Source organism: Nycticebus coucang, chromosome 2 (genome assembly GCF_027406575.1).
Source record: "Nycticebus coucang isolate mNycCou1 chromosome 2, mNycCou1.pri, whole genome shotgun sequence".
In the NCBI taxonomy this organism is placed as follows: domain Eukaryota; kingdom Metazoa; phylum Chordata; class Mammalia; order Primates; family Lorisidae; genus Nycticebus; species Nycticebus coucang.
Window position 1 is genome coordinate 51578420 of NC_069781.1, and position 21901 is coordinate 51600320.

General features: G+C 37.9%; 1 protein-coding gene across 2 annotated transcripts in view; it reads right to left on the reverse strand.

Moving 5' to 3' along the window:
* Positions 1-21901, reverse strand: part of IFT74 (intraflagellar transport 74) — a 164128-nt gene that overhangs the window by 20208 nt on the left and 122019 nt on the right. For both annotated transcript variants that reach the window (XM_053571127.1, XM_053571119.1), the window contains exons 14-16: positions 7971-8024; positions 4854-4951; positions 2604-2730 (exon numbers count right to left, since the gene is read on the reverse strand). In XM_053571127.1, coding sequence (XP_053427102.1) covers positions 2604-2730; positions 4854-4951; positions 7971-8024 — 279 coding nt within the window. The remainder of the gene's footprint in view (positions 1-2603; positions 2731-4853; positions 4952-7970; positions 8025-21901) is intronic.

A 21901-nucleotide genomic window follows, 5' to 3' on the forward strand; every position in this document is an offset into this window, starting at 1 on the left:
GTGGAAGGTGCCTGTAGTCTCAGCTACTAGGGAGACTGAGGCAAGAGAATTGCTTGAGTCCAAGAGTTTGAGGTTGCTATAAACTATAAGGCCACAGCACTCTACTCAAGGTTGACAGAATGAGACTCTGTCTCAGAATAAATAAATAATTAAATAAAAAATAAAATAAAGGTCCTGAAGGAGCTCACAAATGAACAAAGGAGAGTCAAAATTTGCAAAGACCTTTTGGAGAGGCAAGATGATATTTTGGGCCCAATACGACCCTGAAACAAGGTGTCAAAGTGCACAACAGAGGTCATCCAATTCTCTATGACCAAAAAGTTCCATCATTCCAAATCAAGAGTCAAAATGATGTACTAACTACACAAACAGTTAACCAAGTTTACTATTTGGAAGTGCTGAAAAGGCTGTGTGAAAAAGTTAGATAAAAACAACCTGAACTTTTCTCCAACAACTCATGGCTCTTGTACCACGGCAATACACCAGCTCACACAGCACAGTCTGTGAGGGAGTTTTTATCCAGTAAACAAAGGAGTGTATTGGAACAACCTTCCTACCCACCTGATCTGACTCCCAATGACTTTTTTTCTAACAACAGATAAAGGAAATATTGAAAGGAAGACATTTTGATGATATTCAAGACATCAAGGGTAATACGATGATAGCTTTGATGGCCATTCCAGACAAAGAGTTCCAAAATTGCTTTGAAGGGTGGACTAGGCATTGGCGACAGGGCATAGTTTCCCAAGGGAAGTACTCTGAAGGTGACAGTAGTGATATTTAGCAATGAGGTATATAGCACCTTTGCTAGGGTGAGTTTGCAAACTTAATTGTTAGACCTTGTATGTGGTTGGCTTTGTATTTCTCTTGGACAATGTTGATCTAGCACGTGCTAGCGTGCATGGCTGAACCTAATTAAAATGAAACAACACTTCCTCTATGACCTTAACTGTCCAAGACTGGATTGGTTATGCCCTATGTACTCTTCCATTGCTTTTACATTTATTTCTATCATAGCATTATTTCATTGTATTATAATTGTCATTCCACCAGGCTGAACGTTACTCAAGGAACAGGATAAAATTATATTTATAGCCTCTGTAAACTGACAAAGATTCTCTCCTTGACCAAACTCTAGCTAGATAACCTCTTCTCAACAAGGCCTCAATCTCACCTATAAAAATTACAGACACAAATTATTTCATCCACTCCCTTCTACCCATATTAAAAGATTTAAACAAACACTAAATAATTTCTAAAAGCTTGAGGCCACATCTCTAGGATGATCCTACTCCTCCTTAAAGTGCCTTCCTAAGAAAGCTCAAGACTGCCAAGAATTTACAATTTGTTCTAACCAATATCAGACAATAGAGAATTTACTCAAAAGAGCTTATGATTGTGATTCCTTCCTTTGTTCCTTTGAGATGTGTATGTATCTCCCATAAGTCAGAAGTGTCTTTCTCAAGGACCTGAAAGTCATTCTTATAAAATGTGATCATCAGGAAGGTTAGGGCTTCAATCTCCCAGCTTCCACAGGAGGACAGAATTCTGACTTCCGGCTAGCTGCCGGTAGCTCAGTGGCTATGGTACCTGGCCACATACACTGGGGCTGGCAGGTTTGAACCTGGCTCAGTTCTGCTAAACAACAATGACAACTATAACAAAAAAATAGCTGGGCATTGTGGCAGGTACCTGTAGTCCCAGTTACTTGGGAAGCCGAGGCAAGAGAATTGGTTAAGCACGTGAGTTTGAGGTTGCTATGAGCTGTGATGCCATGGCACTCTACTGAGGGTGACATAGTGAGACAGAGAAAAAAAATCTGACTTCCATAATTGATAGCTAAAAGATACAGGTGGCCTAATCAGTATTTACCCTGACCAACACTTTGTAGTTCTTTATTTCCCTTACTGGCTTTCCTCACCCCCACTACTTCCTCAGTCTCCCTTTAAAACGCCTACTCACCTCTGTACAAATTGAAGTTAGGTTCAGTTCAGGGCTGGACTTAGCTTATACAATATTATTTTATTTTATTTATTGATTTATTTTTTAATTAATATTAAATCATAGCTTTGTACATTAATGCGATCAGGGGGCACCATACACTGGTTTTATAAACAGTTTGACACATTTTCATCACACTGGTTAACATAGCCTTCCTGGCATTTTCTTAGTTATTGTGTCAAGACAATTATATTCTACATTTACTAAGTTTCACATGTACCCTTGTAAGATGTACCGCAGGTGTAATCCCACCAATCACCCTCCCTCTGCCCATCCTACAATATTATTTTAAAATTGGTCCTTACCTCTTTAACTAGTATCTGGCTTCATCTTTGATAATACCCAGGATATAGCACAGGCATGAAGAAAATATTCAATAAATGTTAAATGAATGATTTATACTAAAATAATGCTGTTAAGATAATGGGGAGAGTCACACAAGACAACTACCAATCACTGGGGCAATAAGCAATCATAAATTATAACCTCAGCCAGTGAGGCCTTCAAAACAAAGTCAAAGATAATAACATTAGTATATTTTTAAAAGTTCCAATCTGTTATAGTAAAAATAAAGAATACTAAAATCTAGGTTATTTTCTTACCTGAAGTCAAATTTCTAGCTGTACTTTGTGATTTTTGCATTTCAGTAGACTTAAAATTGAGGTCATCCTGCATCATTTTTAGCTCTTGATTGGTGACAGAGGATATCTGTTTCATACGATTTAAATCCTGTAGTTGCAGAGAAATAAAACTAAAAAATAATCCATTGACTTAACTCTTTAATAAAACCTCTGAAAAACACTGTTAAAGGATGAGATGCGATGCTTGTATTCTTTTCTGAAATATGTCATTCAACTTATTCATTAAATATGAAATGTTGAATTTTGCATCAAAATTTAGTTTATTATATCTCAAACAAGAAACAGCACAGCTTTTTGCCATCTTAATGGTAGCTCTTTTATGCCAGCAGCAAAAAAGCCTGGAGAGCAAGTGGCAATGAAATCATGAAAGATGTTTTCTACAGCTTGTTGAGAATTAAATATTTTTCCTTGCAAGAAATGGTCCAAAGCCTGGAAAAAGTGATAGATAGTTGGGGCAAGGTGTGGTGAATACAATGGATGCAGAGCCAGGTCCAGTTTTCATAGTTAGAGCAGCGTTGTTTATGTACATATGGTCAGTGTCATCTTGCAAGATGGGCCTGTCTCTATTAACCAAACTTGGTTGGCTACTTGAATGAAAGCATTCTCATCATTTCATCCAATTGGTTGTAGTGGACATCCACTGTAATCTGCTGATCAGGTTTCATGAAGCTGTAGTGGACAATACCAGCATTGAAACACCAGATGCCATTAGCTTTTTTTTTTCATGAATATTTGGTTTTGGACTGTGTTTTGGCACTTCATCTTTATCTAACTATCATGCTGAACACTTGGGATTGTCAAAAAGAATCCATTTTTCTGGCTGGGCACCTGTAGCTCAATGGTTAGAGCGCCAGCCCCGGGCACCAAGGGTGGCAGGTTCGAACCTGGCCCAGGCCTGCTAAACAAACAAACAACAACAAAAAAATAGAATCCATTTTTCACCACATAATACGATGTAGAAACAGTTTACCTTTATGTTGTTTCAGCAAAGAAAGTCAGGCTTCAAGATTTCTCTTCTGATGCTCATTTAATTCACACAGAACCCATCTATCAGCTTCTTTATTTTGCTGATTTGTTTCAAATGGTTTAATTTTTTTTCTAATATTGTTGTAATAGTAACATCAAACTTCACTGCTAATTCACATGTAGGTTGAGATGAATTTGCTTCCACTAGAACTTTCAGCTCATCATTATCCAACTCAGTCTCCAGTAGCCCAACCGGCTTATTTTCAAGATGAAAATCACCAGAACAAAACTTCTCAAACTATCAATGTACTAGTAATTCATTAGCCATTTCCTTCCCACTTCGTTGCTATTTTGAGCTATCTGAACTGTTCCATGATGGAATTCATATTAAAAACAAAAAAAAACAAAAAAACTGGATTTTTGATTTTTTTCCCTGGTTTCACAGAAATTGCTCTAAAAATTTTTAAAAGATAATCACAAGCTAAAATGTACATTTGAAAGGATGAGGATGTACCTTCACAATAAAAATACGACAAAAAAGGTCAAAGTAAAATGTCAGAGATTATCAACTGTCAAACTTAGTACTTAAAGAAATCATACATTTCTTAAGTATTAACCGAGAAAATGTTTTATAGAAGAATAGTGACATTTAAAGTCAGGTTTCCTCAATAAAAAGAGACTATAAATTAAGAAAATTTTTTGAATTGCTTTATTTCACTATAGAAAAAATTCAACAATATTTTGGAACTGGTTAGAGCCTTAAAAAACTAAGAATATTGGAGAGGGACACCCAACACATGCTCAATAAATATTTTTTGATCATTCAAGATGCTCATTAGGTACATTACAAGAAAAGAATCCCCTCATTTACAATATAAATTACAGTGTAAAGTATATTAACATTTTCTGTCTAGGGTTCAAGATTATCTATGAAAATATTACTTTTTACAAGTTCAGATGGATTATGATGGAAGAAAATCTTCCTGATGACTCTAAATTAGTGCCTCATTTACCATAGAATATGAATTTTATGTATATGGCATCCCTTCCCTCTAACTCCCTACTGAGCTGACATTGTTGGAGAGATAAAAATTAATAGCTTAAAGAAACAAAATAGCAAGCAAGGGAATTTAAAGGAAACAGTTTAAATGAACAGATATGATATTGACATGACATTTTTTGAGTTGTATTTGAAAAGTCAATCACAGAAAAATAATGACACCATTACAGGCACGTGGTACTTACACGACTACAATGCTCCAAAAGTGAAACAATGCTGGCTTCTAGCTGTGCCTTCCGTTCCAGTTCCTGACTCTTAGTTTCCTCAAAAGTCTCAATAAAAGCTACCAATTGAAAAACATGACAAGAGAGGCTACTGTTGATACAGTTAACACTACGTAAACTCTGATTTGTAGGTCTTGAGAGTACTTCTTAGAAATTCAAAGCAAATATAAATTTTAAACTGTCACTGTTAAATTTTTTATTAACCCAATGGTAATTACTCAATAAGATCATTTCCACATAATTTCAAACTTTGAAAGCCTAATTGCTGTAACCTTGATATGAGTAAATTAGAAAGTTATAATAGGCTCAAAAAAAAAAAACAGCTGACAACATGGAAATAAGAAGAAAACAGTTTTTACATGGGATCTGCTTGATAGATCTACAATTGGCCACTAACTTTACTTCTGAAATTAATATTACTAATACTTATTTTATTGAAAAATGAGTATTTTACTTACAATAGTGGATTAATTTCAACTAAATACATGTATTCAGATTATAAATAAATACTTTAGGAAATCATCCTTTTATTTAAATAATATGGAACTAGCATATATTTTGCTCCTATTTACAGTCTTCAAGTATTTTTATGAAACTTCTAAAAAAACTCTTTCAATTAAAACTAATTTTACTGTTAGCATGAAATAACCCCCAGTGGTAATGGATTTCTATAATGGATTTCCATTATACTTTTTCCTACTTATATATTAAGTATATTTCTTACTTGAAACTGCCTATAAGAAAAAAAATTTTATTTGAATATTGTGGGAGGAGACCACAATCAACAATTTTTAAAAAAAACTGAATTTTCTTTAATATCCTGCTTTGACATCTATATACAGGTTTCAAGTGCGATTATGTTAATTCTATAATCCACTGATGATACCTTAAGTCATATGAGATTTTTACACATAGGAAGGGATACATGAACACATCTTTTCACAAGTTATTTTGTAAAGAAAACAAACCATAGGGCCAGGTTCGGTGGCTCACGCCTGTAATCCCAGCACTTGGGCACCGAGGCAGGTGGATTGCTTGAGCTTACAGGTTCGAGACCATCCTGAGCTAGAGTGAAAACTTATCTCTAAAAAAATAGCCAGGTGTTGTGGTGGGCACCTGTAGTCCCAGCTACTTGGGAGGCTGAGACAAGAAAATTGCTTAAGCCCAGGAGTTTGAGGTTGCTGTGAGCTTTGATGCCACAGCACTCTACCAAGGATGACAAAGTGAAACTCTGTCTCAAGAAAAAAAAAAAAAAAAGAAAGAAAAGGAAAAGAAAACAAACCATAATTAAAACACGGGAAGAAACCTGGGATAGGTGACCTATAATTTTAATATTCTGCAATACAGAAATTTCTTGAATGCATTTGATAAACATTTATTAAGGAACCCCTAAATGCCAAACAATCATACTATGTAGTAGCTAGTAATTTCCAAAATTGTGAAGTTATAACATACCATTCCTTGATTTTAGAGGCTCTTCTTTACGAAGAGCACTTTTTTAAAAAAAAAGAAAGCAATGGCCGGATACAGTGGCTCATGCCTGTAATCCGAGTGCCGTAGGAGGCCAAGGTGGGAGGATTGCTTGAGGCCAGGAGTTTGAGACCAGCCTAGGCAAGAATAAGACCCCAAGCTCTAAAAAATTAGAAAAATTATCTGGGCATCGTGGTGCATATGTACTCCCAGCTACTTAAGGGGCTGAGGCAGGAGGATTATTTTGAGCCCAGGAAGTCTTGAGGTTTCAGCGAGCTATAATGATGCCACTGAACTCTAAATAATAATAATAATAATTTTGAGATAATTTCTGATATTTGCTGAGATTTTAAAGAAATCTTGGTATATTGTGAAATCAGAGTTGACAATTACTGTTTTACAGCATACCTCTACAAAGGTAATAATTGACCTCAGATCTATAAAATTTCAGATTGTAGCAAAATGATTACTTAAAAGGAAACTAGTAATAGATAATATATGTCAATTTTTAGGCTCGGTACCTGTTATGGTGCTGGCCACATGCACAAGTCTGGTGGGTTCAAACCCAGCTTGGGCTAGCTAAACAACAACGACAATTGCAACAAAAAAATAGCTGGGTGTTGTGGTGAGCACCTATAGTCCCAGCTACTTGGGAGGCTGAGGCAAGAGAATCACTTAAGCCCAAGAGTTTGAGGTTTCTGTGAGCTGTGATGCCATGGCACTCTACTGAGGGTGACATAGTGAGAATCTGTCTCAAAAAAAAAAAAAAGAATGTCAATTTTTAAAAATTTATAATGTGTGGTGCTCAGTGCCCATAGCACAGTGGTTACAGTGCCAGCCACATACACCAAAGGTGGTGGGTTCAAATCTGGCCCAGGCCAACTAAACAACTGCAACAAAAAAGTAGCTGGGCGATGTGGCAGGGGCCTGTAGTCCCAGCTAGTTGGGAGGCTAAAGCAAGAGAATTTCTTAAGCCCAAGAGCTGGAGGTTGCTGTGAGCTGTGATGCCACAGCACTCTACCAAGGGCAACACAGTAAGACTCTGTCTCAAAAAAAAAATTATAATGTATAATACAAATTTAAATGAAGATCCATTTATAAAGCCAAGCTAAGATTCTTTTTTTTGAAACGAATGAAAAACTATAATAGAAGATTACCAAAATTACAGTTGGTGTTGGTAACAAAATCTGAGATGAGGGCTAATAAATAATGAGATAAATATTATTAAATAATAAAAATAAAAGTGAAAGATATTAAGGAAAAAAAGTGAAGTATGCAAAAGAGAAGATTCAATGTTCAATCATTAAGATTCAATGTTCAATCATTAAGTGGTCTATAGGTTCTCTCTATATAGACTATGAATGCGAGCACTAGCTTCAAAATTCATCTCCAACATGCAAATACTTATACATACACATACATCTTTTTAAAATTCTCTACTCATCCTTAAATTACACTAGAAATTTTTATTCTTCAAGGCAAAATGCTTTGAATATCCATACTTCTGCACTTATTAGCTATTCTATCTTCCCAAAGTGAGATCTCTGATTTCATATAATGAACAGCAATCTGAGAATATAACACTTTATCTATAAGAATATAACTTACTGTCCATATTTTCTTCCCTTTTTTTTAGCTCCTTGTATTTCTGATTCATTTCACCTATAAGAAACACAAAATATAACATCAATTTCAAAATTCCAAATATAGTGCTCTAAAATAGAAATGTCTCTCAGTTTCTTTGTATGGCATTAGTCATTGGATATTCAATATTTCCAATTAGGTAAAATTCCTTTATAAGACTTACAGGTCTTTTAAAGCATATATATGTGCGTGCATGTCTTGAATATTTAGAAAAAACAATGTCCTGCCCAGAAAGGACTTAATGGTTTTCCATTCTGTACCTGGGGCTATTCATCCTACACATGAATACTACGGGTACCAAGAAACATATATTCCTGTAAGCTTTCACCTAATTGGTAATGTAAGGGTACACAGCACCCCCCTCCTGGCATGTGAGGGGCTCAACCACAACTTGAACTTTACCTAACAAACACAAACAATATAACCTAATCATTTGTACCTTCACATGAATCTGCAAAAAAAAAACCAAGAAACATTAAGTTCCCAAGAAAGTCCATTTCACCCCACTGAAAAGCTTACAAGGACAAGCAAGATAGCACAGTAACTTCCCTCACAGATTTATGGTTTAGGGTAGTGTTTTCAACTTTTTTATCTCACAGCATGCTGGAACCTATAGTTAATCCTCTGTGGTACAAGTGTATATACAAGATTATGTCAATTTAAAAAAGAGTGAAAAAAAAATTTGCTGTGTTTTGAAACTCTTTTGAAAATAATTTAATTAATGCTCTTTAAAAATTTTCTAGGCACACCTAAGAGCCTCTCATGGCACATCAATGTGCTACAGCACACTGGTGGAAAATCACTGGTTTAGGGACTGAACAAGTAATTACAGCAAGGTGGAAGGACTGTTTGAGGTCAGGAGTTAGAGACCAGCCTAAGGAAGAGTGAGACTTCATCTCTACAAAAAATACAAAAGTTAACTGGGCATGGTGGCACATGCCTGTTACTTGGGAGGCTGAGGCAGGGGGATCACTTGAGCCCAGGAATTTGAGGCTGCAGCAAGCTATGATGACGCCAATGCACTCTAGCCTGGAGAAGAGATCAAGACCCTGTCTCAAAAAAAAAAAAAACAAGAACAACAACCAAGTAATTACAATTAAAATGTATTGAGTGTTATGGAACACATAGCAAAGGCAAGTAATCTAGTAGTTTAGGGATGTAGAGAAGATCTCCCTAAAGATGTTTAACCTGCATCATAAAGAATCAGTAAGAGTCACTTGGTCAAAATACAGAATCTGCAAATGTCAAAGCTTTACCAGGAAAAGTTTGGAAGAGAGAATGAATATGGTAGCATAAGAAACTGAAAGAGTAGTATGGCTGTGACAGAGAACGTGAATTAAAAAAGGGGCATGAAACCCTCAATGATTCCCCAACAATAAAAAAAGGGGCACAAAGATGAGGTAGATTATAAAATACTTTATAAGACCCATGTTAAAGAGTTTAGACTTTTCTCCTACACATAATTACTAAGAAATTTAAAGCACAGGTTTGCATTTTTGAAAAAATTTTCACCTCTGGACAACAAAAGAGAAGATTAGAGGCAATAAGACCAGTTAGAAAGTTGTCACAGTAATCTGGGTAACAGATGGAAGTTGCCTTGAGTGGCTCTAAGTAATAGACATTAGTGGATTGTTGTTTGAGATATTTAAGAATGGATTTAAGAATCAAAGAGAGAATGGATTTTGGTGAGGGTTAAAGAGGGAGGAGTAAAGTATGATCCCAGGTTTCTGGCTTGAGCATCTAAGAAGATGGTGGTATTAATATCTAACAAGGGGTGCAGGTTGAAGAAGCAGCTGCTTATAGTAGTTTTAAACATGTTGAATTTAATAAACATAAAAGCATGTCTAAAGGGACAAAGATCCAAGGTCCAAAAAGATGGATGAAATCTTGACATGTTAGCCTCACCAAAAAGACCATTAGTAGGGTTGGACCATGATTATTTTATGACAAAAGGATTTCACTATAACAAAACAGTTTTGAAGGCACATGGCTAACCTGGACAGCAGATGGTTGCAGCCCAGTGTACCCAGGACCTTGAATAGAGAAAGCAGAATAAATTTGTGCTTACTCCATTCTTTGATTTCGTTATACTACTAAGTCAGTTTCTAGCTTTCTATAGAAACTAAGGAAGCTTATTAAGATGATACTCAGCAACAATAGAGAGAAAAAACAGGTTGAAGATTCCTTAGGGAGTTTCAGTTTAGGAACTGGCACCTGGAAAAACAAAATGAGAACTCCCCCCAAAATGTGGAAGCAAACAGTTGGATCCCAGAGGCTAAAACTCAAAGGTCAGTCTGTGTGCTATATATCCTCTTACAAGGTATAATGTCTTTACAAGTCTTGTCTAGAGCATCAATAAAGTTAGGAAATGGAGGGAGACAGTGGAGTGGAGTCCCTAATTACTGCAGGAAGCAAAGAGGCAAGGACCTTTATCTGTGCATATACATGTCTAAGTCAGCTATGAACATACAAAAGTGATGGCAAAGTCAGAGACCTGGGTCAGCACAGTTCTTCTGACTTCTGGTCTGAAAATAGTTTTCTCAACGTCATTGACAGCCCTGATACTGAGAAAATCTTACGTTAGGGCCTCCAAGTATTATCGGTAGTAAAAAGCTGAAAGTGAAAGCTACTGTGTAAGGACAGTAAATACCTAGTGGTCACGAGTTCCTAGGAAGGCTGCACCCCACACCAATGGGAAACATTGAGTCCACTCAGATAAGGCTCGGGATGTATTAACAACTTTACAGAGCTGCAACTCTACATTTCAACTTATCGACAATGGTCTCAGAGCACATGCACCATAAATAGTTGTGAAGAAGCAGCATCAAGTACTTCTTTTTTAATAACAAACTTCGAATATGATTTTAAAAAAGTACACTACAGATAGGATTAAGATTAGTCCCATTACAATGTCACTATTCACTTAACTTATTGCAAAATTTTTTCAGTGCAAAACAAAGAGGAAGAGTTAGAGGTTATAGCACACCTGATCTGGGATACCCTGACAGGAGGGAGATGAGCATTTAAATATTACATTAACACACGTGAAGCAGCAGAAAATGAGGATCTCTTGAGCCTTTATAGCTTAGATTTGTAAGAAAGTCTTAGTTCCTTGTTTTGGCTGCCTGAGAAGTTCCACTCTTAAGATATTGGTCAGGATTAAGGGATTAGGAGGAAGGCCTGGATCCTAGGCTTAACAAGGATTTAACTACCATTGTATCTTTCTTCTTCGAAATTTAAGAGAATCCCCTACAGATGCGGTTTCCAGTTTCTCAACTTGCTTTCATACCTCAAGACACTACAATGAGGCTTTCTCTTCTCCTATTCCAATGAAATTCTTAGTAAGATTGTATGACTCCTTGATTACCAAATCCAAACGGCAGGTTTTAGTTACTTTACTCTGCAATATTTGACATTGTTGATACATCCTTTCAATTTTCTTCGTTTTCCTTTATGTTTTGTTTTTGCTTAGTTAGGGAGTGGGGAGGAGCCTTCTCTGGCTTTTGTTACTCTCAGATCATTCTTTCTCTGTCTTTTCTTCATAGGTCCACTCACTTCATCATTTAAAAGTTCTGTTCTTGGGTGGTACCTGTGGCTCACTGGGTGGGGTGCTGGCCAGCCCCATATACCGAGGGTGGCGGGTTTGAACCTGGCCCCAGCCAAAGTACAACAAAAAAATAGCCAGGCATTGTGGCGGGTGCCTGTAGTCCCAGCTACTTGGGAGGCTGAGGCAAGAGAATCGCCTAAGCCCAGGAGTTGGAGGTTGCTGTGAGCTGTGATGCCACTAGACTCTGTCTCTAGGAAAAAAAAAAAAAAAAGAGTCTGCTCTTAATGTACTTCTAATGCTATATTATATCCATGGCAATCTTACTCATTTTTGTGCTTTAAGAACTCTGATTCAATCTTTTCCCTGATTTTCAGATTTGTCCTCCCAAATGCTTACAAAACACATTTACACCTGCGGTGCATCTTACAGGGGTATATGTGAATCCTAGTAAATGTGGAATGTAAAGGTCTTAGCAAAATAACTAAGAAAATGCTACAAAACTATGTTGACTAGTGTGATGAAAATGTGTCAAACGATCTATGAACCAAGTGTATGGTGCCCCACGATCATACTAATGTACACAGCTATGGTTTAATAAACAAAACAAAACAAAACAAATTTACTTGGAAGTTCTTTAGTATTGCAGTCCCCAGTACCCATTGGTGACCTGTTAGGAACCTGGCCACACCATCTGAGCTCCACTTCCTGTCCCATTCCTCCCCATCTCCCATCTGTGGAAAAATTATTTTCTATGAAACTGGTCCCTGGTGTCAAAAAGGTTCCAGTCTGTTGTGAGTGGTGGGGGAGAGAAGCTTCATCTATATTTACGGCTGTTCCCCATTGCTTGTATCACCACCTGAGCTCTACCTCTGTCTTACCCCACCCCTGCCCATGAAAAAACTGTATTCCATTAAACCAGTCACTGGTGCCAAAAGGTTGGGGACTGCTGCTTTAGGACATCCTAAAATTTAATATTCATAATTAAGCTCATCTATTTTCCCCTTCAAAATTTGTACCCCTCTTTATTCACTATTAATTTGGATGTCCTCACCATCCACTTATCATTCAAGTCAGAAACCTGAAAGATTCCTCCCTCCTGCTCCCCTCAAACCCATTTTCCTAGCTGCCAACAGATTGAGCTCGAAGAGATATTTGGTCAGTGTCTACAGCTGCATAACTGGCCAGCTGTATGAGATGGAACAGAGCTCCTACACATCTCTATGGGTCCCCAAGCTTCATAAAACATCCTCCAGTATAACTGATATGAAGAAGAGTGGTCACTGCTCCATTTTGTGATTTCTTGGTGGATGATTAATATCTGAGCTGCCCATAAGAGGCAATATACAGATGTAGGCAGTCCTAAGGAAGGGTAAACCATAAGGTTTGTTACCAAATCCATCCTTAGATTCAATATGCCAGGAGAGAATAAAATCATAGATATAAGAAAGTAAATCAGTGTATCAAACTGGAGGTGCAGGCAGAGGGTCTATTGTAGTTAGATCAACAATAAAAAGTCAAAGGGATTAATTGGGGGATTGGGGCAAGATGGTCAACTGGAAGCAGCCTCCAACAGAAGCTCCTGTCCAGAGAGAAGGATAACGTCCAGAAAGTATCCAATTGAGTTGAAGACAGGGAGCCCAGCCAAGAGAGAAGAGAGATAACTGCAGGTCACCCCTGCTGAGGCAAGCTATGATTCCAAGACAACAATCTTCAGGTACAAAACTCAACGGAAAAGAAAAGTGCCCGACCTCTCCCCCAAGAAAGCTGCGGGTTCTTTTTCCTTTTCCTTTTGCTCTTCGTTTGCTCCTGTGGGTTTTCTACAGGTGAGTAGTGAACTGAGGATCTCTTGTCTCAACCCACGGGTGAGAGCAGTAGGAAGTGGGGACTACGTCCTCCAGAGGGACCCTGCAGTGACTCTGAACATTCTCTTACCAGGTAGAAAAATTGAACTAACATTTTCCCTGCCATTCTGAACTTTTAGTCCACCCTTCCCCCCCTCACGGGATAAACCAGATCCCTAACCTCTGCAGAGACTGAGGGAGGAGGCTCCTGAGCAGCGCCACCCACCCCCAGCCTGCCTGACCCAGTGCCCCGGCCCCCGCCCCCGCCTGGCTGGTCCCCTGTGCCCTCCCTGTCTCCAAGCTGCACCGTGGGTCCCGAGTCCTGCCCCTGGTTCTCTCCCTGTCTCTGTGCTGCACCCGCCTGGCTGGAGACCGCTGAGGCTGCGCTGCACCTGCCCTGCCTCTGCACCAGGTCCCCACCCAACCAGAATCGCCAGTCAAGTAGTGTTCTCCTTGCTGAAGTCACTGGGTGCTGGACACTGCCAGAACTGCATGCAGCATACCCTGCCCTGCTGCTGGATCCGTGTGCAGCACACTCCTGGAGCTGCTCCTACAGCTAGAATTCTCTGGCTTTGGCAGTGGCAGAGGAGCTGTGCAGGGGCACTTCCCACAAAGATCCCACAAAGATCACGCCGGGGTCTAATCTTGGAGAAACACCCCCCCAACTCTGTGCACTGCCAGAGGAAACCAGAACTCACTCTGTAGGGATACTGGTGCTGCAGAGTAGCAGGGGAAAAGGCATGGTGGCTGAGGGAGATAAGCATTTGCTGGCCTGGTACCCCTAGGACTAGACTGAGCCCAGTGGAACACTCTCCAGTGGCTATTGAACACCCAAGGCAGGCAGGCCTCAGCTCCCCCAGCTGGCTGGTAGCAGAGGGCAGTGGCCGGGCCTCGGGGGCATTGATCTGCCTTTGACTGTGACAGGCGCTAAGACCTGGTACTTCACATTATTGGAGGGAGCAGGACTGCAGCCCTGCGGGGTCACCAGTGATTGGGTGTGAAAAAGGAACAAAGTAGAGAAACAGACTCAGTCCCCTGGTCCTACTGTGCTACCGGCGGGCCTTTCTGACTCTGTAGAGCACCGGAGTGCACCAAATCTGAGCAGCCAGTAGACCTCTGCTATCTAGTTGCTGGAGACCTTTCAAACTCACCCACTTGAGAGTTTGTACTGATTGGGTCAATTGGTTCAGAACCCCTAACTTGGGACAGTCACCCAAGGACCCTCTTGGGTGATACCCTGGTTGCGTAATAACAGAAAGGGTCGATTTCCCCATTCCAGTTGTTGTCTGGGGAGGTGGGGTTTCTTAATTGCTTATATTTCTTCATAGCTAAGACTTCACCAGAGTCACTGATCCACCAGGATCAGACAAGAACCAATTGAATACAAGACTGAGGCACCTAACCCCACCACACCAAGCAGGTTTCCCCAGTCTCAGACTGAAATACTGTACAGGTCCTTTGCAAAGCTAAAGGGGAAATAGCTGCAGTCATAAGTCCCAGATCCTTAACAAAGGGCTGGTTAACCACAACCTCAGGAAACTTCAATCCAATATCACCTTATCAGACCACCTAGCCAACAGTGAAAAACAATCATGAGTCGGAATCAGCAGAAAAACTCTGGCAACATGAACAATCATAGTAGACCAACTTCCCCAAGAAACGATAAAGCAGACACCGCACCTGGACCAGATGGCTTCACATCAGAATTCTACCAAACCTTTAAAGAGGAACTAGTACCTATATTACTTAATCTTTTCCAAAACATTGAAAAAGAAGGAATACTTCCCAACTCATTCTATGAAGCAAATATCACCCTGATACCCAAACCAGGAAAATACCCAACAAGAAAAGAAAATTATAGACCAGCATTTCTAATGAATATTGATGCAAAAATATTCAATAAGATCCTAGCAAACAGAATTATACACCATGACCAGGTGGGTTTTATCCCAGGGTCCCAAGGATGGTTCAATATATGTAAATCCATAAATATAATAAATCACATAAACAAATTAAAAAACAAAGACCATATGATTCTCTCAATTGATGCAGAAAAAGCTTTTGACAATATCCAGTATCCTTTCTTGATCAGAACGCTTAAGAAAATAGGTATAGAAGGAACATTTCTTAAACTGATAGAGGCCGTCTACAGCAAACCCACAGCCAATATTATAGTGAATGGAGTAAAATTGAAATCATTTCCACTCAGATCAGGAACCAGGCAAGGATGCTCACTGTCTCCACTGCTTTTTAACATTGTAATGGAAGTCTTAGCCACCGCAATCAGGCAAGAGAAGACAATCAAGGGGATCCAAATAGGACCAGAGGAGATCAAATTGTCACTCTTTGCAGACGATATGATTATATATCTGGAAAATCCCAGGGAATCAACTACAAAACTCCTAGAAGTGATCAAGGAATATAGTAACGCCTCAGGATACGAAATCAACGCTCATAAACCTGTAGCCTTTATATACACCAACAATAGTCAAGGGGAAAAAAAATCAAGGACTCTATTCCGTTCACAGTAGTGTCAAAGAAGATGAAATATCTGGGAGTGTATCTAACTAAGGACATGAAAGATCTCTATAAAGAGAACTATGAAACTCTGAGAAAAGAAATAGCTGAATATGTTAACAAATGTAAAAATATGCCATGCTCATGGCTGGGAAGAATCAACACTGTTAAAATGTCTATACTACCTAAAGCAATTTACAGATTCAATGCAATCCCTATTAAAGCACCTCTCTCATATTTTAAATACCTAGAAAAATTCGTACTTCGTTTTATATGGAAACAGAAAAAAACCTTGAATAGCCAAGGCATTACTCAGAAATAAAAACAAATCAGGAGGAATCAAGCTTCCAGACTTCAGACTATATTATAAATCGATAGTGATCAAAACAGCATGGTACTGGCACAAAAATAGAGAGGTAGATGTATGGAACAGAATTGAAGACCAAGAGGTGAACCCAGACACTTATCATCATTTGGTTTTCGATAAACCTATTAAAAATATAAATTGGGGGAAAGATTCCCTATTCAATAAATGGTGCTGGATGAATTGGCTGGCAACTTGTAAAAGACTGAAAGTGGACCCACACCTTTCTCCTCTAACAAAAATTGACTCTCGCTGGTTAAAGGATTTAAACTTAAGACATGAAACTATAAATATTCTTAGAGAGAGTGCAGGGGAAATGCTTGAGAAAATTGGCCTGGGAGAATACCTCATGAATGAGGAAGACACCCGGGGCAATTGAAGCAACATCAAAAATACATTATTGGGATCTGATCAAATTAAAAAGCTTCTGCACTGCCAAGAACACACTAAGTAAAGCAAATAGCCCTCAGAATGGGAGAGGATTTTTGCAAGTTATACTACTGACAAAGGTATAATAACCGGAATCCACAGAGAACTCAAACTTATTACTAAGCAAGTGATCCCATTTCATTGTGGGCAAGAGACAGGAATAGAAGCTTCTCTGAAGAAGACAGGCGCATGGCCTACAGACACATGAAAAAATGCTCATCATCTTTAATCATCAGAGAAATGCAAACCAAAACTACTCTGAGATACCATCTAACTCCAGTAAGAGTAGCCCACTTCACAAAATCCCAAAACAACAGATGTGGGTGTGAATGTGGAGAAAAGGGAACACTTCTGCACTGCTGGTGGGAATGCAAGATAGTACGTTCCTTTTGGAAGGAAGTTTGGAGAACACTCAGGGATCTAAATATAGATCTGCCACTTGATCCTGCAATTCCTATTCTAGGTGTACATCCAAAGGACCAAAAATCATTTGGCAGTAAAGATATTTGCACCAGATTGTTCATTGCAGCTCAATTCATAATTGCCAAGTCATGGAAGAAGCCCAAGTGCCCATAGACCCATGAATGGATTAATAAATTGTGGTATATGTATACCATGGAATACTATGCAGCCTTAAAGAAAGATGGAGACTTTACCTCTTTCATGTTTCATGAATTTTCTTTGTGCTTATTTCACTTAATATTCTCTAATTACATCCATATTGTTGCAAATGACAAGATTTCATTCTTTTTTATGGCTGAATAACATTCATTGTGTATATCTATCACAATTTCTTTATCCACTCATACCCTAATGGACACTTAGGTTGATTCCACATTTTGACTATTGTGAATACTGCTGCAATAAACGTTAAAAGAGCAGATACTTTTTTCAACACACTGATTTCCTTTCTTTGGATGTATAGCTAGCAGTGGAATTGCTTTGTCACATGGTAGTTCTATTTTTGGTTTTTTGAGGACCCTCTATACTGTTCTCCAAAGTGGTTGCACTAATTTACATTCCACTACCAGTGTATAAGCATTTCCCTTCCTCTACATCTTCATCAGGATTCATCATTGCTATAGATAGAAGCCATTTTAACTGGGTGGAGATATCTCATTGTAGTTTTGATTTGCATTTCTCCAATGACTAATGATGTTAAGTATTTGTTGTACACTTGATCATTTGCATATCTTCTTTTGAGAAATGTCTATTTGAGGTTACTATGATGCTTTCAAAAAACATAACCAATTATTTAAAAGAGAGGACAACTTCATTCTGCTAACTAGCAAAGACAAAACCAAAAGAAATTCTATATTTTAACTCCACCCCTCTCCTGCATTTTGATTTTTTGTTTTTCTATTTATCTTTTTATTCTATCTCTTAGAAAGCTGTTATTTTTGATAGGTTTGTCTTTTCTCAAACTCAAGATGTAAGTGGTTTATACAATGCAATTGCAGAGAAAAAGTATTCTATAAATGTGGAGAATTATAACTTACTATCACCAAAGAGTTTTAATATCTTTTTTCTTTTTTAAATTAATTTTTAATTATAATCATACTGCATACATCTGTGGGGTACAATGTGATGACTGGATATACAATGTGCAATGCTTAAATCAAACTGATTAACACAGCCATCGCCTCGCTTATTTTTTGTGATAAAACATTTAAAATTTACTCTTAAGTTATTTTGAAATATACCCTTGCATTGTGCACATTAGGTCAGATCCCACCAAATGTCCTCCTTTCTCCCACCAATCACTCTTCCCCTTCCCCTTCCCTTCTCATCACCCTTACCCCTTGCTAAACTATATTTGTATTTTATCATTTGTATGAGCATGTGTTTATATATTGGTTTCATAATAGTATTGAGTACATTGGGTACTTTCCCCCCCAACACTTTACTAAGAAGAATATGCTTCAATTCCATCTAAGTAAACATAAAAGATGTAAAGTCTCCATCTTTTTATGGCTGCATAGTATTCCACAGTGTGTTGATCCATTCATGGGTTTACAGATATCTGGATTGCTTCCATGAGCTGGCTGTTATAAATTGAGCTGCCATAAACATTCTGGTGTAAATGTCTTTGTGGTTAAATTATTTTTGTTCTTCTGGGTAGATACCTCGTAATGATGGGATTGTGCAATCAAATGGAAGGTCAACTTTTAGTTCTTTAAGGGCTCTCCATATTTCTTTCCATAAAGGATGCATTAGTTTGTAATCCCATTAGCAGTGTAGAAATGTTCCATTCTCTTCACATCTATGCCAGCATCTGCAGTTTTGGGTCTTTGTGATGTGAGCTAATCTTAGTTAGGTAACATCTCAAAATGGTTTTGATTTGCATTTCTCTGATGCTTAAAGATGATGAGCATGTTTTCATGTTCTTCCATTTGTTAACAACTTCTGCTATTTCTTTTCTCAGAGTTTCACAGTTCTCTTTATAGAGATCTTTCACATCCTTAAGTTATATTCCCAGGTGTTTCATCATCTTTGGAACTACTGTAAAAGCAATAGAGTCTCTGATTATATTCTTGGCTTGACTACTGTTGGTATATATAAAAGCTATTGATTTGTAGGTTATTGATTTTGTATTCCGAGACAGTGTTATATACCTTAATCACTTCTAAGAGCTTTGTAGTTGATCTTATACTGTGTATATGATCATGTCATCTGTAAAGAGCAAGAGTTTGACCTCCTCTGTCGCCATTTGAATATCACTGATCTCCTTCTCTTACGCGATTGCCATAGTTAGGACTAGCATGGTTAGGAATAGCATGGTTAACAATGAGCATCCTTGTCTAGTTCCAGAACTGAGTGGAAATGCTTTCCATTTATTCCATTCAATATGATATTGCCTGTGGGTTTGCTGTAGATAGCCTCTATCAGTTTAAGAAATGTCTCATCTAAGCCTATTAAGTGTTCTAATCATAAAAGGATGCTAGATATTATCAAAAGCCTCTTCTGAATCAATTAGGAGAATCATATGATCTTTTAAAAATTTTTATTTATATGGTGAATTATATTTACGTATGTTGAACCAACCTTGTAACCCTGGGATAAAAGTAACTTGATCGTGGTGTATAATGTGTCACTGTATTCTGTTTGCTAGGATCTTATTGAATATTTTTGCATCGATATTCATTAATAATATTGGTTTATAGTTTTCTTTCTTTCTGGGCCCTTTTCCTGATTTGGAGATCAGGATGATATTTACTTCATAGAATGTGTTAGGGAGAATTCCTTCCTTTTCTATGTTTTGGAATAGATTATGTAATATAGCTACTAGTTCCTCTTTGAAGATTTGGTAGAATTCTGATGTGAAACCATCTGGTCCTGTACTTTTCTTTTTTGGGGTGGGGGAGATTTTGTATAGTTGATGCTATTTCAGGGCTTGATATAGCTCTGGTTGAGCTTAGGAAGGTGGTGTGATTCCAGGTATTGGTCCATTTCCTTCACATTTTCATATTTCTGAGAGTAGAGTTTTTAGTAGTATTTCAGGATTTTTTGTATTTGTGTGGTATCTATTATTTCTCCTTATCATTTCTGATTAAAGTTATTAGAGATTTTACTTTTCTGTTTCTGGTTAGGCTAGCCAAAGTTTTGTCAATTTTATTAATCTTTTCAAAGAACCAACTTTTTGTTTTGTTGATCTTCCGATTGATTCTAAATTTTCAATTTCATTTAATTCTGCTCTAATTTTGGTTATTTCTTTTCTTCTGCTGGGTTTGGGCTTGGATTATCCTTCTTTTTCCAGTTACTTGAGATGGCCCAGTAGGTTGCTGATTTGCTCTTCTTTCTGTTCTTGATGAAGGGTTCTAGTGCTATAAATTTCCTTCTTAGGATTGCCTTTGCAGTAAGTATCCCACAAGTTTTATTATCTTCATTATCATTTTGTTCCAAAAATATGATGATTTCCATTCTTCTCTAAAGAGGTACAGGTTGGATGACTGAATACAAAAACTCAGGCTAGGTATCTGTTGCCTCCAGGAGACACATGTTACCTCAAAGGAAAAAACATAATTCAGGGTGAAGGGATGGAAAATAGTAATCCAGGCAAATGGAAAGGACAAAAAAGCAGGAGTTGCAATCTTATTTGTAGATACAATTAGATTTAAACCAACTAAAGTAAGTAAAGACAAAGAGCTAAGGCCCAGAGTCAGAGGTTTCAGAAATTTGCTTGGTACTTAAGTTTTAGAAGACAAATCTACACTGTTTCTTTGGGACTGAGGGATTATTTGCTGGGCACATAAGTCCTAGCTTGATCACACGACTTGCTGCATTGCCATACAGCATCAGAGTAAGGCATTCATTCTAGGCTTTGAGACCTGGGAGCTGTAAGGCACTCTTATGAATGTAAATACTTTAGGTATCTTCTTTCAGAAAAAGCCTGTTTCCTTGCAACTAAAGACTCTTTCTAAAAGGCTGCCCTTCTCTTCTATGAGTTTCTTGAGCTCTTTTGGAAATGCTGATGCTTCCTGGGCATCATCCAATGACTATTCTCTCATAATCTTTAAGTTTCCATAACTAGCCAATCATGCTTTACTAGCCATAAGCGCCTTCTTCTTGCTTTCTTTGGCCTCCTCACAGGAGTGCTCACAGAAGCTAAGTGCTTTATAATTTTGCAAGTAACAGAAATATGCTTCTGTAATATGTCCTCTACCCACACATTTGATGCACTTTATCACAAACCAGAGTGATCATTTTTTTTGCCATTGTAGGTGCACGACTAACAAACCTCAACTCTCTCTGCTTTGTTGTGCCACTTTGGAAAGGGACTTGCTATTTTTTAAGAGATCTAAGATTTTTATTTTCTTGTCAAGAGATAGCACTTTACTGTCACTTTCAGCCTTAAGGGATTGCTTTTTAGGAGTGATTTGTTCACAGAACTAACGAATTTACTCAACACAAGCAGTGAACAAATGAGATGCCAGAAGAACAATAATCACACAAAGAGTGCTAGAGAGAATCTGTGAAAGGGGAGGTGGGGAGGAAGCTACAGCACTTATGCCTATGCATTACTTCATTCAGATGGGTTCAACATAATGCTAATTATGTTGCAAATTCATATTTTGCTTTTTGGAATAACCCTCTTTAATTTTTGGAGAATATTTTCAATCCACAGCTAGTTAAATCCTCAGATGCAAAAACTCTTGGACATAGAAGATTAACTATACTATTAGTTTGCTATGTTAAA